The following is a 17,934-nucleotide window of genomic DNA, read 5'->3' as shown; positions in this document are numbered from 1 at the left end:
GAAATGCTGGAAAATCTCAGCAGGTCATGCAGCATCTGTAGTAGCCATGATGTGGAGATGCTGGAGTTGGACTGGGATGGGCGCAGTAAGAAGTCTCACAACACCAGGTTAAAGTCCAACAGGGCGACACAGTAGCACAGTGGTTAGCACTGTTGCTTCACAGCTGCAGGGTCCTGGGTTCGATTCCCGGCTTGGTCACTGTCTGCGCACATTCTCCTCGTGTCTGCGTGGGTTTCCTCCAGGTACTCCGGTTTCCTCCCACAGTCCAAAGATGTGCGCATTAGGTTGATTGGCTGTGCTAATAAATTGCCCCTTAGTGTCCAGGGATGCATAGGTTAGAGGGATTAGTGGGTATAATGTGTAGGGATATGGGAGTAGGGCCTGGGTGGGATTGTGTTTGGTGCAACTCGATGGGCCGAAGGGCCTCTTTCTGCACTGTAGGATTCTATGGTTTTTTTGGAAGCATGAGCTTTCAGAGCACTGCTCCTTCATCAGGCGACTCACCTGATGAAGGTACAGCGTTCTGAAAGCTCACAATACCAAATAAACCTGTTGGATTTTAACCAGGTGTGGTGAGACTTCTTACTGCATCTGTAAGGGGAGAAAAGAGCTGAGGTTTGGAGTCGAGATGACCCTCCCTCAAAGCAGATCCCAGCATCCACAGTCATTTGCTTTTATCCAGAGCTTTCCCTGGAATCCAGGCCAACATTCATCCCTCCACCAACATTCAAAAAGCAGTTTATCTGCTCATTAACGCATTGCAGTCTGTGGGAGTTTGCTCTGCGCAAATTGCCTCCAAAGTTACAAATCAATAGAAGTACTGTATTTGCTGTAAAGCCCTTTGGGGAGTTGGTGGGGAGGAGGGGGGTGACCTGTGACAGTGACAGGCGTTATGTAAATATTAGTCTTCACCTGACAGGCTTGCTGTGTGTTTGCAGCGTTCATTTGGCGTTGCCTCCAACTTAAATCATCAAATCGCCCCGAATAACTTATTTTTTTTTAAAAAGTTGAAGCTTTCTTTGTTGCTTTTGGAACGCAACATTTCTTGAATGTGTTTGCACAGAAGTTCATGGGAAACCTGGCGTCGGCTGGACACTGGGGATGGACTGCAGTGAAAATGTAGAGATTCCCCCAGCCAATGATGCCAGCATAATGTGGGTGATTAATTCGAGTTATTTAGCTCCAGTTCAGCATTGGATGAATTTTTCCCCGACCCCAATTGCGAAATTCGCTGAGCGCTGGCACAGAATTGAGTGAGAGCCCACTGGTACATGTGACCTGCAGCCAATCAGGCGCGCACAAGATGCTTATAAAAGGATGAATCTTGCTTAGGATGCTTCACACACACATGCACACATACAGAGTGCCAGTACTCTGCAGAGGTAGACGTTAGCTTGCATTGTGTGCCAGCCAGTGTTGTGTACTTAGAAGCGAAGAGAGAGGTAAGCACCTCAGCAATTTATCCCGTAGACGGGATTTTGTTTTTTTTTGTGTGTGTCCTGCCACTGTGGAAATCTGCACGTTCTTCCAGTGCTGCTCTTTGAGGGTGTGTGTGTGTGTGTGTGTGTGAGAGAGAGAGAGAGAGAGAGTGTGTTGTGTTTGTGTGTGTATAAGAGAGAGAGTGTGTGTGTATGAGTGTGTGTGTGTATGAGAGAGAGTGTGTGTATGTGTGTGTGTGTATGAGAGAGAGAGTGAGAGTGTATGTGTGTGAGATTGAGAGTGTGTGCGAGAATGTGCGTGTGTGGGTGAGACAATGTGTGTGTATGTATATATGTGGGTCAGAGTATGTGTGTGTGTATACGTATGTGTGAGTGAAACAGTGTGTGAGAGCGTGTGTCTGTGTGGGTGAGTGTGTGTGTGTGAGAGTGTGTGGGGATTATCACACGCGGGCATTGCGCACAGTTCCAGACGCTGCCCCTGCAATAGGACATTACAACAACCTGTCCATCTCTGCAAAAAAGGATCGCTTAGATCCGAAAGGTGAAAGCTGTCTCTCTCCACAGACACTGCCAGCCCTGCTGAGTTTACCCAACATATTCTGTTTTCACAAGTTGATGACATTGTTGGCTGCTTTTTTGCTTTTCTGGCAGAGTGCAAAAGCAGAAAGTGCAGCAGTAAAGTGGCGCTGTGTAGCATTTTAAACAGGTATTTATTTAAATCCCGAATCTTGGGTGATGTTTGTGTGAGATTGAGTATATGTGTGTATGTGTAAGTGAGCGAATGGGTGAGAGAGAGTGTACGTGTGTGAGTTTTTCTGTGCACCGTTTTAAGCAGATTTTTATTTAAATTCTAAATCTTGGGTGATGGAAGTGTTTGAGTATGTTTATGTGTGTGTGTTGGGAGAGGGGAGAGTTGCTCTGTGTAGCATTTTAAACAGGTACTTACTTAATTCTGAAACTTAGGTGAAGTTTGTACGAGATTGAGTATATGTGTGCATCAGTATGAGTGAGTGGGTGAGTGTGTGAGTTACCCTGTGTATCATTTTAAAGTTCTTTAAGTTCTGAATCTTGAGTATGTGTGTGTGTGCGTGTGTTATCCTATGTACCATTTTAAACAGTATTTATTTAAGTCCTGAATCTTGGGTGATGTTTGCATGAGATTGAGGAGGTGTGTGTGTGTAAGTATGTGTGGGTGAGTATGTTGGGTGAGTGTGAGTTATTCTGTGTACCATTTTAAACAGGTATTTATTTAAAACCTGAATCTTGTGCGATGTTTGTATGAAAGTAAGGATGTGTGTGTGTGTGCGAGTAGGTATGTGTAAATGAGTGAGTGACTTTCTCTGTGTACAGTTTAAACAGGTATTTATTTAAAACCTGAATCTTCAGTGATGTTTGTATGAGATTGAGGATGTGTGTGTGTGTGTGAGTGGGTATGTGTGAATGAGTGAGTGAGTGAGTTTCTCTGTGTACAGTTTAAGCAGGTATTTATATAAATCCTGAATCTTGGATGGTGTGTGATGAGGGGAATCTTAAGGAGTTGAGTGCTGCAGGAGCTGCGGGGGGGGGGGGGGGGGGGTTGGGTTTGATGAAGCTGAATGTCCCTCTCACTGTGTCCCTGCCAGGTTCGACATGACTCGGAGTGTTGGCGTCGGGCTGGTGGCTAACCTGCTGGCCGGTTCGGTCACCGAGGTGTTGATCGGGCTGGCCGTCTTCTCGCTCATCTTCCTGCTGGTCCGTGCCCGCCGCGCCGCCAGGATCCCCGAGGGGCTGAAGAGGCCACCGCGGCCGCCCACCATGCCGCTGATCGGCCACCTCCTGCAGCTGGGGGCCAACCCGCACCTGAGCCTGACCGCCCTGGGGCAGGAGTACGGCCACATCTACGAGATCCAGATCGGGACGCGGCCGGTGCTGGTGCTGAGCGGCCTGGAGACCATCAAGCAGGCGCTCATCCGCCAGGGGGATGACTTCGCGGGCCGGCCCGACCTCTACAGCTTCAAGTTCATCAGCGACGGCAACAGCATGACCTTCAGCCCCGACTACTCGGAAGTTTGGCGGCTCCGGCGCAAGTTGGCGCGCAACGCGCTGCGCACCTTCTCGTCGGACGAGTGCAAGAACTCCACTCACTCGTGCCTGCTGGAGGAACATGTGTGCGGGGAAGCCCAGCAGCTGGTCCGCATCTTCAGCCACCTCATGCGGAGCCGCGGCGCCTTCGACCCGGTCCGCTACCTGGTGGTGTCCGTGGCCAATGTCATCTGCGCCCTGTGCTTCGGCAAGCGCTACAGCCACCAGGACCAGGAGCTGCTCAACATCATCAACGTCAGCGACGAGTTCGGCAAGACGGCGGCCTCGGGAAACCCGGCCGATTTCATCCCCATCCTCAGGTTCCTGCCCAACTACTCCATGGCCAAATTCATCGCCATCAACAAGAGGTTCATCACCTTCGTGGAGAAAATTGTCACCGAACATTACCGCACCTTCGACAAGGTATTTGACTTGACTCGATTTTGATTTGAATTTTATTCAATTTCATTTGATTTTGTTTCAATTTTGATTTGAATTTCATTTCATTTTGATTCAATTTCATTTGATTTTGATTTAATATTGATTTGTTTTTATATTTGATTTTCATTCAATTTCATGTCATTTTGATTCAATTTTGAATTAATTTCTATTCAATTTTGATTTCATTTTGATTCAATTTTGATGTTTATTCAATTTCTTTTTTTCGATTTTGACTTGATTTTTATTCAATTTTGATTTCATTTTGATTCAATTTTGATTTTATTCAATTTTGATTCCATTTTTAATAGATTTTGATTTGACTTAATTTTAATTAGATTTTGTTTTAGTTTAATATAATTTGCTTTCATTTTGATTTGATTTCATAAATGGTCTCCTGCACAGTAGGGATTCTATTGTCTCAAATCTGCACTAAGCACAATCCCCACCCAGACCCTATCCCAATTACCCAACATATTTACCCTAGCTAGTCCCCCGATACTAAGGAGCAATTTAACATGGCCAATCCATACATCTTTGGACTGTGGGAAGAAACCAGGACACCCAGAGGAAATTTTGATTTGATTTATTATTGTCACATGTATTGGGATACGGTGAAAAGTACTGTTTCTTGCAGTCTATACAGACAAAGCATGCCACCCATAGAGTACATAGGGGAGAAGGAAAGGAGAGGGTGCAGAATATAGTGTTACAAAGATCAATTTAATATAAGGTAGGTTAATTCAGACGTCTGATGGCATTTATTTATTTTATGGGATGTGGCATTACTGACTGGGCCAGCAGTTACTGCCTGTCTCTAAGTGCTCTCCATTTCAGAAGGCATTTGATATTCAACAACATTGCTTAAAATTGAATCAAAATCAATCAAAGATGCATGGACTCAATTGATTGGCCATGCTAAATTGACCCTTAGTATCCCGAGATGTGTAGCTTAACGGGGTAAAATGTGCAGACAGAGGCAACAGATTAACACCGCAATGAAGTTAGGTGAAAATCCCCTGGTCGTCACACTCCAGTGCCTGTTTGGATACACTAAGGGAGAATTTAGCATGGACCAATGCACCAAACCTGCACACTTTTGGACTGTGGGGAGAAACCGGAGCACCCAGAGGAAACCCACACAAACATGGGGCCAAATGGCCTTCTTCTGCACTGTAGAATTCTGCAATTTCTATGAAAGTTGAATCAAATCAAAACGGGATAAGGATGGCAGATTTCCTTTCCTAAAGGAAGGGAAAGCAGGGGAAAAGGTGTAGGGGGCCTCAATGGAACTTATGTGGTGTAACATTTAGATCTTATTGGCTTGAGCCACCCCTCTCCTGTTGCTGATATTTCTGTTTGCCTCTGTTTTTCAGGATAACATTCGCGACATAACCGACTCCCTGATTGATCACTGTCAGGAGAAGAAAGTGGACGAGAACGCCAATATTGAAATATCTGATGAAAAGATTGTCAACATTGTGAACGATTTATTTGGAGCTGGTAAGGATGACATGTTGTTTCTTTGTTTTTTTGGACCCGTGTTCCCAGACTTCAAGCTGTAATAGTGTGGGATGGTTTTGGATCAGATTTTTACCCTTAAAGTAACTGACTATGTCAAAACCCTTGGCAAATTGCTGCTTCCTTAATCCCCTTTGGAGACCCTCTTTGCAATGGAAGTCTTTTAGAACCACAGAAAATTACAGCTCAGAAACAGGCCTTTTGGCCCTTCTTGTTTGTGCCAAACCATTTTCTGCCTAGTCCCACTGAGTTGCACTTGGACCATATCCCTCCACACCCCTATCATCCATGAACCCGTCCATGCTTTTCTTAAATGTTAAAAGTGACCCGGCATTTACCACTTTATCCGGCAGCTCATTCCGCACTCCCACCACTCTCTGTGTAAAGAAACACCCCCTAATATTCCCTTTAAACTTCTCTCTTTTCACTCTTAACCCATGCCCTCTGGTTTTTTTTCTCCTCTAGCCTCAGTGGAAAAAGCCTGCTTGCATTCACTCTATCTTTACCCATCAAAATCTTGTACACCTCTATCAAATCTCCCCTCATTCTTCTACGCTCCAGGGAATAAAGTCCTAACCTATTCAACCTCTCTGTAACTCAGCTTCTGAAGTCCCAGCAACAACCTTGTGAACCTTCCCTGCACTCTTTCAACCTTATTTACATCCTTCCTGTAACTAGGTGACCAAAACTGTACACAATACTCTAAGTTCGGCCTCACCAATGCCTTATATAACCTTACCAGTAACACTCCAACATTTATACTCGATACTCCGATTTATAAAGGCCAATGTACCAAAAGCACTCTTTACGACCCTATCCACCTGTGACGCCACTTTTAGGGAATTCTGTACCTGTATTCCCAGATCCCTCTGTTCAACTGCACTCTTAAGAATCCTACCATTTACCCTGTATGTTTTACTTTGGTTTATCCTTCCAAAGTGCAATACCTCACACTTGTCTGCGTTAAATTCCATTTGCCATTTTTCAGCCTATTTTTGTAGTTGTCCAAATCCCTCTGCAAGCTTTGAAAACCTTCCTCACTGTCCACTACACCACCAATCTTTGTATCATCAGCAAATTTGTTGATCCAATTTACCACATTATCATCCAGATCATTGATATAGATGACAAACAACAATGGACCCAACACTGATCCCTGTGGCACACCGCTCGTCACAGGCCTCCACTCAGAGAAGCAATTCTCCACAACCACTCTCTGGCTTCTTCCATTGAGCCAGTGTCTAATCCAATTTACTACCTCCCCATGTATACCTAGCGACTGAACCTTCCTAACTAACCTCCCATGAGGACTTTATCAAAGGCCTTGTTGAAATCCAGGTAGACAACATCCACCACCTTCCCTTCATCCACTTTCCTGGTAACCTCCTCGAAAAACTCTAATAGACTGGTCAAACATGACCTACCACACACAAAGCCACGCTGAGTCTCCCTAATAAGTCCCTGTTTTGGTTACTTACAAACAAGTCTTTTTTTGTTGTTGCAGGTTTTGACACAATTACCACAGCGCTCTCCTGGTGTTTAATGTACCTGATTAAATATCCCGACATTCAGAAGAGACTGCATGAGGAAATAGGTGTGTTTACCTTGCAGTGTGCATTTTTAGTAGCCAGACATTTTTCAACTGGGCTTCCCCACTCATAGACCTTCTGCTTTTCCCCATTTTTTGCTCTTTGCAGATGAGAAGATTGGCAAAGGTCGCAACCCCAGGATATCGGACAGGTTGCTGTTGCCCTATACAGAAGCTTTCATCACGGAGACCTTCCGACACTCCTCCTTTCTCCCATTCACCATTCCTCACTGGTAAGACAGCTTGGCAATGGGAGGCATTACGGCGGCACAGCAGGATAGCACTGCTGTCTCACAGCTCCAAGAACCTAGATTCGATTCCTGGCTTGGGTCACTGTCCGTGTGGAGCTTGCACACTCTCCCTGTGTCTGTGTGGGTTTCCTCCAGGTGCTCTGGTTTCCTCCCACAGCCTAAAGATGTTCTGGTTGGGTGAATTGGCTGTGCTAAATTCTCCCTCAGTGTACCCAAACAGGCGCCAGAGTTGCAAATGCATGCTAATATTTTGTGATCCATATACGAGGAAACCCAGATCCCTCTATACTGCAGCGTTCTGCAGTATCTTTCCTTTTAAATAATATTCTTTTCCTCCTGCCAAAGTAGATAGCTTCACTTTTTCCCATATTATACTTCATCTGCCAAATTTTTTGCCCACTCACTTATCCTACCTGTATCCCTTTGCAGACTCTGTGGGTGAGATTTTCCGTCCGTGCTCGTCCCAAGAACGGAAAACCCAGCCCGAGGTCAACGGACCTTTGGTGCTGTCCCATCTGTTATGATTACTGTGGCGGGCGGGACGGGAAAATTCCACCCCGTATCTCATTCTTGCAACTTGCATTTCTACCTATCCTTGTATCATCAACAAATTTGCCAATAATACAGTTGGTCCCTTCATCCAAGTCACTAATATACATTGTATATAGTTGAGGTCCCAGTACGGATCCTTGTGGCACTCTGCTGTTTGCCAAATTGAAAATGACCCATTTAGCCCAAGTTCATTTACTGTTAACTAACCAATCCTCTATCTGTGCTAATAAACCATCCCTAAGACCATGAGCTCTTACTTTGTACAGTAACATTTTATGTGGCGCCAAATACATTACACTTTCATACCCACCTTGCTTGTTACATCCTCAAAGGATTCTAATAAATTTGCCAAACACGATTTCCCTTTCACCAAACCCATTGTGTTAAGACTTTCCAAATGTCGGCCTTTAGTCTGAGGGCAAGATCTTAACTGGCCATTAATGCCACGCTCCCACTGCAGTGCAGTTGGAGAATTTGGCACCCAGCCAAATCTCCATTCACTGTAGCGGGATGGGAGAATCCCATTGGCATGAAGGGCTGTAACATTCTGGTCTTAGTTTTCCACTTGGCTTTTCTCTAGTAATTGTTTTAAGAATAGAATAGAATCCCTATGCACAGAAGGAGGCCATTTGGCCCATCAAGTCTGCACCTACCACAATTACACCCAGGCCCTATTCCCATAACCCCACATATTTATCCTGCTAATCCCGACACTAGGGTCAATTTAGCATGGCCAATCGACCTAACCCGCAAATCTTTGGAGTTTTAATTTCCTCCCTCCCCTTTGCCTCTTTATTATCCACTATTCCTGGGGAGCTTTCCGTGCCTTCTACTGTGAAGACACATTGAAAATACTTATTCAAAGTGTCTGCCGTTTCCTTGTTTCCCATGTTAATTCCCCAGTCTTAGCTTCAATGGAATCACTTTAGCTACTCCCTTCCTTTTTACGCAGTCTACCTTTTTATATACTTGTAGAAGCTTTTACTGTCTGTATTTATATATTTCTTGATATATTTCCACCTTTAGAAATATTTTTACAATTTCCTTTCTGAAGTTACTATCGAATCTGATTGGATATTAATTGATGGATATTAATTGTCCTTGAGCCCATATAAATAGGGGAGAGCTGAGATACTGAGTCGAGATTGAACAAGTCAATAAACTCTCTCTATAAAGAAATGCTCTGTGCCTTAGTTCCAGCTTCATCAACAGGTCCTGTTAATACCCGCTTCTACCACTTTTTCTGGAAGCGCACTCCAAATGCTAACAACTCAGACAGAATTCTTGAAAAGCATATTGCAGATCAGATTCAGATTGCTGACTCTGCTAGTTTACCCAGCAGGTTTGAGCACTGTATCATTCTGCTTCACCTTCCATTCCCATATCCTTCACTGACAAGGATCAAAATCTGGAACCTCTTCATCACAACCTGAGTCTGTCTTGAGACTTTAACATAACTTGATTTGATTTATTATTGTTGCATGTATTCGTATACAGTGAAAAGTATTGTTTCTTGCATGCTCTACAAACAAAGCATACCGTTCATAGACAAGGAAACAAGAGGATGCAGAAAGTAGTGTTAGTCATAGCTAAGGTGTAGAGAAAGATCAATTTAATGTAAGGAAGGTCCATTCAAAAGTCTGATAGCAGCAGGAAAAAAGCTGTTTTTGAATCAATTGATATGTGATCTCAGACTTTTGTACCTCTTTCCCAATGGAAGAAGGTGGAAGAGAGTATGTCCGGGGTGAATGGGGAGCTTAATTATGCTGGTTGTTTTTCCGAGGCAGCGGGAAGTGTAGACAGAATCAGCAGATGGGAGGCTGGTTTGAGTAATGGGAGAGAGAATGTCCAGGGTGCGTGGGGTCCTTAATTATGCTGGATGCTTTCCCAAGGCAGCGGGAAATGTAGACAGAGTCAATGGATGGTAAGCTGGTTTGTGTGATGGATTGGCTACATTCACGACCCTTTGTAGTTCCTTGCAGTCTTGGGCAGAGCAGGAGCCATACCAAGCTGTGACACATCCCATCTACCCTCTCAGGTGGACATAAAAAATCCCAAGCTCCCCCCACACCAAGATTTTGACCTATATTCATCCCTCTTTGAATAGGGATTCTGAATTTGTCTTTGCTGAAACAAATAACAGGGTCACTGACCTCATTGTTCATTGTGGAGAATTGTTGTTTGCAAATTGCCTGCCATGTTTTCCTGTAATCTGTCTCTCTCTCTCTGTCTTTCTTTCTGTTAGAGGTTCCCTCCTTGCTATTCCATTTGGCATAGAGGGATGTCCTGTAGAGGCTATTGCTGCACATTCTTCACTTCTGCGTAGTCTTCTGACCTGGCGCAGCTCAGAGAAATAGCTCATTCATCAATGCAGGCTAGCTTCCACAATGTAAAGCCTTGTATGCAGAGATCCTTCCCAGTGCCATTGGGAACCTGGGACATTGAGAGCTGGTTCTTCGTGAATAATTAAGCCACTTTCCAGATAGCCAAACTGTGAGTCTATTCTGTGGCCTGGAGCAAAATGTATTTTAATGTTTATTTACAGTGTCAGGGGTTGCAGTGCTGCTCCTTGCTCTTTGGAAAATAAGTTTCTGCTTCTTAACTTATTAATTAATTTTAATCAAATGCTCCTCATTGTTTATCAGGCATTTGGAGAAGGAGAGATGTGGGGGAGAGGGAGGAAATATCTCATTTGGAAAACCTTGGGGGGAATTTTCCTGTTCCATCTGCCACAGGAATCATAGCGGGCAGGGGAGGGACCGTACAAGAGTCGAACTCGGGCAGGATTTTGGGATGAGCACAGCTGCAAAATTCTGTCCCTTGTGTTTCTATTTCTGGGTCTAGTCAAAATAGCCACAAGTTCAGGATGTGCGAGATCTGTGGACAAGAATCACTCCAGCTGTTTGCCTCTCTATTATCAGATTCCTGTAGTGCAGAAAGAGGCCATTCGACCCATCGAGCCTGCCCCAACAACAACTCTAGCCATGCCCTATCTCTTTAACCCCTTTTATCCTATCCCTTTAACCCCTTTATTCTAGACCTCCTGACACTAAGAGCAATTTAGCAGGGCCAATCAACATAACCCGCACATCTTTGGACTGTGGGAGGAAACCAGAGCACCCAGTGGAAACCCACGCAGACACGAGGAGAATGTGCAAACTCCATACAGACAGTAATCTGAGACCAGAATCAAACCCAGGTCCCTGGCACTGTGAGGCAGCAGTGCTAACCACCGTGCCACCTCCTAGGAGACTTTTCACACATTACCAATAAACCTTTTGTGACGCAGGATGTTTAAGTGGAGACATGGTACCAAAATCTCTGTTTTACATTTCAGCACAACGAAAGACACAGCACTGAATGGATATTTTATACCCAAAAACACTTGCGTTTTTGTGAACCAGTGGCAAGTGAATCATGACTTGTAAGTATTTCTTCATCTTGAAATTGGGGATTTGAACTAGTTGTTACAAATGCTTTGATGGTGAGAGTGGAAAAATGTTTAGAAGTCTCAGTTGCAGTATGGGTCATTTTGCCATTCTGAATTTGGAGTTGAATTTTTTGCTTTATCTGGGCTTTCCTACCACCCAATGTTAATGTGAAAAAATCATTGTAGAATACACAAGGGAGCATTCATATGGACACATGTGCATCATCTTTAACTTATCACGCCTAGGATCTATAAAGAAGTGTGCAACCCTCATCCGGGCCCCCATAAAGGTTGCTTTAATCTTTTTAATATACAGGGTGGGGGAGGAGGGTGTACACAACAAACAATGAGAAGTGGGAAGATAAGGTTCTAGTTAAAATTCCTCGGCTCGGTGGCACAGCGATTAGCGCTGCTGCCTCACAGTGACAGGGACCTGGGTCTGATTCCTGGCTTGGATCACTGTCTGCACAGGGTCTGCGAGGGTTTCCTCCGGGTGCTCCGGTTTCCTCCCACACTCCAATGGTGTGCGGGTTAGATGGATTGGCCATGCTAAATTGACCATTAGTGTCAAGGGGATTAGCAGGATAAATACTTGGGGTTACTGGGATTATTGTCGGTGCAGGTTTGATGGGCTGAATGGCCTCCTTCTGCACTGTAGGGATTCTTAGAAGGAGATGGGTAGATTGGTTGGCAGTGCCAGCTGCTGCAGTTGGTATCTTTTCCACATGTCAATATTTTTTACCTGTAAAATGGTCAAATAAAGCAAAAATGCTACCTTTAATAATAGGGCTAGTTTTGGTGGTTTGGATGTGGGTTGAGTTGGCGTTGTAACACCATTGACAATTGTCTCTTAACTATGTACTTAGGATTATTAGACCATCTTTTGTGCTGTTGTAATGGTATTATTTTGCAAAGATGCAAGATAAACGATGGTGTCTGATTTCGGTATTTCAAAGAGTCTTTTACATGAGCACCTGAGCACATTATCCATGTTCCAAAATCTGTAAATGTACGGGGATAGGGCAGAGTGGAGGGCCTGGGTTAGATGCTGAGTCGGTACAGACTTGATGGGCTGAATGGTCTCCTTCTGCCCTGTAGGGATTCTGTGGTTGGTTGTAGCACGTAGTGTATGTACTTCAGTATTGCCATTTCAGCTGCTTTGGCTAAACCAAGTCCTTTCCATTACTCATAATTTCAAGTGTTTGTCTTTGAGGCTGCAATCAATATTGCAGTTATCTGCGGAGTGTAATGTGTGGAATGCAGACTCTACTTGTACTGTCGCTGGGTCAAAATCCTGGAACACCCTCCCTAACAGTGCTGTGGATGTACCTATACCACAATACCAGCGGGACCTGCGAGTCCCAGAGGTTATTGACAAACGCATTCCGAACGTGTTAAAAAATCTGTTGTGCTCTTCATGCCAGGCAGCTAATTCTTAGCATTCGGGGAGCATTCTGAATTGACCTTGTTCTCTTCACATTTAAAAAATTGTTAAAAGTAAGTGCCCTGTAGGGTGGCACAGTGGTTAGCACTGCTGCCTCACAGAGCCAGAGACCTGGTAAGATTCCTGGCTTGGGTCACTGTCTGTGTGGAGTTTGCACATTCTCCCCATGTCTGTGTGGGTTTCCTCCAAGTATTCCAGTTTCCTCCCACAGTCTGAAAGACATGCTGGTTAGGGTGCAGTGGCCGTGCTAAATTCTCCCTCAGTGTACCCGAACTGGCTCTGGAGTGTGGTGATTAGCGGATTTTCATAATAACTTCATTGCATGGTTAATATAAGCCTATTTGTGACACTAATAAATAAACTTTAAAATACTGCGCATCTTATGAAAATCACTAGTTTGAATTTCATCAGGTGTTACGGTGCTGAATAAAAGATGAATAAAGCTCGTAGCATATGGATGGAAGAAAGTAAATTTGTTCTTTGGGGAAAGTCATTTACTTTTTTACTTTCCCTAAGGTTTCCTTTGTCATTTAATCTTTCCTACCCTGCCAGATCAAAAGACGTGCATTGGCTATGCTAAATTCTCCCTCAGTGTACCCGAACAGGCGCCCGAGTGTGGCAACTGGCTGATATTTACAGTAACTTAATTGCAGTGTTAATGTAAGCCGTTACTTGTGACAACAATAAATCAAGGTAAACTGTTGACTGGAGCAAACTCAAAAGTCACGTTGAATTAAGCTTTCTGAAGGGCACCCAGGATAGGATACCTCTGTTTTAATGCACTGAGGAATTCAACTTGAAGCCTTTTTGTCATGCCAATTTCACACCAGAACTGTTTGACACCAACTTGAAAGAAAGCAGCAGTGTAATCACATCTAGAGATGACCACCCCTTTTGTGTTATTAAACAAGATATTCTTTTCCAAATTTGTTTTGTGTAGGCTGCCTTGGCAGCTGCATTTTTTTTTAATCCCTCACTTTGTGGTTCGATATTGCATCAAAGTTCCGGATGCATAATCATTGGTAGTGTGAAAGTAAAGAATTGGCACAAGCTCAGCAGAGTTTTATTGCAGCTATACGCTGATTTACATCAGTGGAATGTGTGCAGATCACTGCACCAACATAGTAAAGATGCACTGTCAGGAACTAGTTACCTTTCTGTGGAGGTGAGCTAATGGACCATGTTTCCCTAGGGGCTGTTAAGGGTGCCAGGCTTTGATGTTTTAACAGTTTATTTATAGGTCGATTAAACTGTTTGGAAATAAATGGTGACCTTTTTTAACACCGAGAAACAATTAGGAATTAGCGAGAGAGTAGAAAGCAGTGAATAATGGCCCCAGGAAATTCCTTATTTGTTGTTATAACAGCTTGGCAATTACAACAACCTGAGATTTTTTTCACGATGCTATAAATGATACAGGTATTGTGTTCTTCTCCGAAACAGTCTTACTGCAAACAGTTTTAAATTATTATTTTAAATGTCCACAAGCTAATCAGGCACCACCTTTTTTTTCCAGGCGCCTATATTTTTTTCATTCATATGATGTGGGCGATGCTGGCTAAGCCAGCATTTATTGTCCTTGCGAAGGTGGTGGTGAGCTGCCTTCTTGAACTGCTGCCGTTTATGTGGTGTCAGTACACCCACAGAACTGCCAGGGAAGGGTGTTCCAGGATTTTGACTCCAGTAACAGTGAAAGGGTGGCAGTGTTGCTCCAAGTTAGGATGGTGTGTGACTTGAAGGGGAATTTGAAGGTGGTGTCACATGCCTGTTGTCCTTGCCCTTCTAGTTGGATAGAGGCTACAGGTTTTGGACTTCCTGTCGAAGATGGAATGGTTCCCACATTCCCAATGTCAATCTTGTCATATACCGCCTTCTTCCACATTCCAGGTGGTACATAAATCAACATATTCAGTTTTATTTGCTGGTGGAAGAAAGTGTGAAAGAAAATCTAGCCATTTAATCTTGGTGAAGACAAACAAAATATTAAATTTCAATCACGTGCAGCATTGTCACATGAATGAGAACATGTCACAAACTCCATTCCCACTAGAACCATTGTAGACAAAGTTCTATTGACAGAGAATGTAGTGTAATGATATCAATCAGGCCATTGAGGTTGGCCTATTGGAATACGAACTCTCTGATTAAGGAGTCAATGGATGGGCCAATCAGGGAGTCTTTTCTTGTATTTAGCTGGGAGTGTCGGTTCCTCTGGCACTCCAGAAGATAGTCTGCTGATTGTTAGCACTCTGTGTCCTGCTGTTGGAATTGTATTTAAAGGGACTTTGGTGAAGGGATGTCCCAAAGACTTATTACACATAGCAACCGAGTTTCCACCCCTTTTCACTGTTCTTCGATATCAGATGTGTATTGGAATCAGTGATGACATCCTTTTATTGACCAGTTTCATTCTTCATCCCACACTGAAGTTTGAAAGAATGTTTGGAGTAACAATAACGCGATAGATAAGACAAGATGTGTTCGAAAATAAGAGAGAGAATAGACAATGGGAGGGTTAGTGGAGATCATTTTAACTAAAGACGGTGGAATTATTGACACTCTGATGCAGTTCCTTCCACTGATTTCAATAGAATTGAGGGGTCGTATACAATGGACAGCTAATTCAGTGGAACCTGTTCAATGTTCAAAGGGGCAGTGATGGCCCGGTGGTACTATTGTTAGACTTTTAATCCAAAAGTTCCCTTTAGAATTATGCCCATTAATGGGAACTTGGGATCGAATCCTGCCATGGCAGATGGTGGAATCTGAATTCAATAAAAAATATCTGGAATTAAAAATCCACCCATGACTATGAAATCATTGTTGATTGCCGGGAAAACCCATCTGGTTCACTAATGTCCCTTTAGGGTCGGAAATCTGCATCCTTACCTCGTCTGACCTACATATGACACCAGAGCCATAGCAAAAATTGGAAATGTGTTTGACTGTCTGAGAGAATGTGAGGTCACAATTTTGGGCAAAGGTTTTTTTAAATTTCTGCGACTGTCTTCCTGCTACTCCACTATCTTAAGTCTATTGGCTGTGTTTTTGTTTCTAATGTCTTACTTCCAGCAGATACTTGCAGCAATTAGCACTGAAAGAGTTGAATGGTCTCTCATAAGTTGGCCCTATATCCACTGGAGTTTAGCAGATTGAGAAGTGATCTTTTTGAAACATCCTGAAGGGACTTGACAGGGTGGATGCTGATAGAATGTGTTCTCTAGAGAATAGAACTAGAGGAGGCCATTTAAAAAATAAGGGGTTTATTATTTAAGTTGGAGCCAAGAGTGGCTCTGCTGCCTCACAGCACCAGAGGCCCAGGTTCAATTCTGGCCTCAGGTGACTGTGTAGTGTTTGCACATACTCCCCATGTCTGTGTGGGTTTTCTCCAGATGCTCTGGTTTTCTCCCACAGTCCAAAGATGTGTGGGTTAGGTGGATTGGCCATGTTAAATTGGTCCTTAGTATCAGAGGAATTAGCAGGGATAGGGCCTGGGTGGGATTGTTGTCGGTGTAGGTTCAATGGGCTGAATGGCCTCTTTCTGCACTGTAGGGATTCTATGATATTCTAAGGAGACAGTTCTCCTTTGTGGGTTGTGAATCTTTGGAACTCTCTTTGCCAGAGGCAGACAGATTCTTGAGTAACAAGAGAATGAAAGATTAACAGGAATTGAGGCCACAATTCATTCAACCATGTGGGTGGCATGGTGGCAGAGTGGTTAGCACTGCTGCCTCACAGCGCCAGGGACACAGATTCGATTTCTGGCTTGGGTCGCTGTCTGTGTAGAGTCTGCACATTGTCCCCATATCTGTGTGGGTTTCCTCCCACAATCCGAAAGATGTGCTGGTTAGATGAATTGGCCTTACTAAATTCTCCCTCAGGTGTACTCGACAGGCGCCGGAATATGGTGACTGGAGGATTTTCACAGTAACTTCATTGCAGTGTTAATGTAATCCTACTTGTGACAATAATAAATAAACTTTAAAAACTGTTTTGAATGGTGGAGTAGGCTTAAGTGGCTGAATGGCCTACTCCTCCCAGTTTGAACATCTGTCATTTTCTGGGTTGGTATCGCATAAGGTACAGTTTAATTTTCCTGCCTGTGTTTTTCAGGACACTCTGGAAAGACCCATTTGTCTTCTGCCCGGACCGGTTCCTAAACCCCGACGGAAAAAGCATCAACAAAGTGGAAACTGAAAAGGTGCTGCTATTCGGCATGGGGAAAAGGAGATGCATCGGGGAGCCCATTGGCCGCATAGAAGTCTTCCTGTTTTTCACCACTCTTATCCAACAGCTGCGATTTGAGAAAGTACCGGGACAGGACATTGATATGACCCCACAGTATGGACTGACCATGAAACACAAGAGGTGTGAAGTGCAAGTGGTGGAGCGATTCCCTGCCAAGGCTTCTGAATGAGCCGACAGTGTCTTAATTCTGCAGGAGCTAAGTAAAGGAGAATAGAACTCTATTTTTGTATATTATAAATGCAGACCAATGGTATGAGGGAGTAGTTACGCCTTAATTTGTAAGTTTTGTTATGTTTTAATGTAATACACTGCTGATGTGCCACTGATGCCTTGTATTTAAAATACCAATGAAGAATTATCTTACTGTATAAGCAGAACCGAAGAATGAAGAAAGTGAAGTTTGAGAACTGTATTCAAATATATCTCATTTAACAATGTACTTGTATTTTTAAAGCATAAAATATTTTACTATCAAAAAGTCATGTCATAAGGGAGCTATTAGATTGCTTCTTTATACTGTATAAAGGAACGTTCATGATTTTTATACATATGAAATGTCAGATCAAACAGAAGAATGTTACGAGGAGAAATAAAATAATGTGAATTTACATAGAATCTTGCTATGTCTTCATGACATTGTAAAATATGTAACAATCGATAGATTACTTTTAAAAGGCAGTTACTGCTGCTTTGTCAGGGAAATAGGGAAAATTCTAGAACTACATGGAGGAAAATGGAGACAAAAAATGCACAGCCAATCTCTCGGCATTTGAAAAAGGTTAGCTGCTCAAAAACTGACTCTTTATCAGAACATGAGATGGAGATGCCAGCATTGGACTGGGGTGGGCACAGTAAGAAGTCTCTCAACACCAGGTTAAAGTCCAACAGGTTTATCTGGAATCACAAGCTTTCGGAGTACTGCTCCTTCATCAGGTGAGTGGCTGCACTAACCACAATCCCAC

At 43.6% G+C, this 17,934-nt stretch overlaps 1 protein-coding gene and 1 long non-coding RNA gene across 2 annotated transcripts in view; one reads left to right on the top strand and one right to left on the bottom strand.

The window, feature by feature from the left end:
* The first annotated feature begins 724 nt into the window (after positions 1 to 724).
* Positions 725 to 17,587, top strand: cyp1a (cytochrome P450, family 1, subfamily A). Its single transcript, XM_080215976.1, has 7 exons — positions 725 to 1,442; positions 3,062 to 3,923; positions 5,315 to 5,441; positions 6,964 to 7,053; positions 7,157 to 7,280; positions 11,188 to 11,274; positions 16,838 to 17,587. Exons 2-7 carry the CDS (start codon positions 3,069 to 3,071, stop codon positions 17,139 to 17,141), a joined length of 1,587 nt encoding a protein of 528 aa, XP_080072102.1. The 5' UTR covers positions 725 to 1,442; positions 3,062 to 3,068; the 3' UTR covers positions 17,142 to 17,587.
* The window catches only part of LOC145360629 (uncharacterized), a 22,952-nt gene continuing 18,000 nt past the window's right edge, over positions 12,983 to 17,934 (bottom strand). Inside the window, exon 3 of the long non-coding RNA XR_013889756.1 lies at positions 12,983 to 14,645. This is a non-coding gene — a long non-coding RNA (uncharacterized LOC145360629). The remainder of the gene's footprint in view (positions 14,646 to 17,934) is intronic.

The sequence above is a fragment of the Carcharhinus amblyrhynchos genome, chromosome 32 (genome assembly GCF_965287045.1).
Source record: "Carcharhinus amblyrhynchos chromosome 32, sCarAmb.v2.hapA, whole genome shotgun sequence".
NCBI classification, from domain to species: Eukaryota; Metazoa; Chordata; class Chondrichthyes; order Carcharhiniformes; family Carcharhinidae; genus Carcharhinus; species Carcharhinus amblyrhynchos.
Note: the sequence above shows the minus strand (reverse complement) of the source record. Positions and strands in the feature narration are given on the sequence as shown.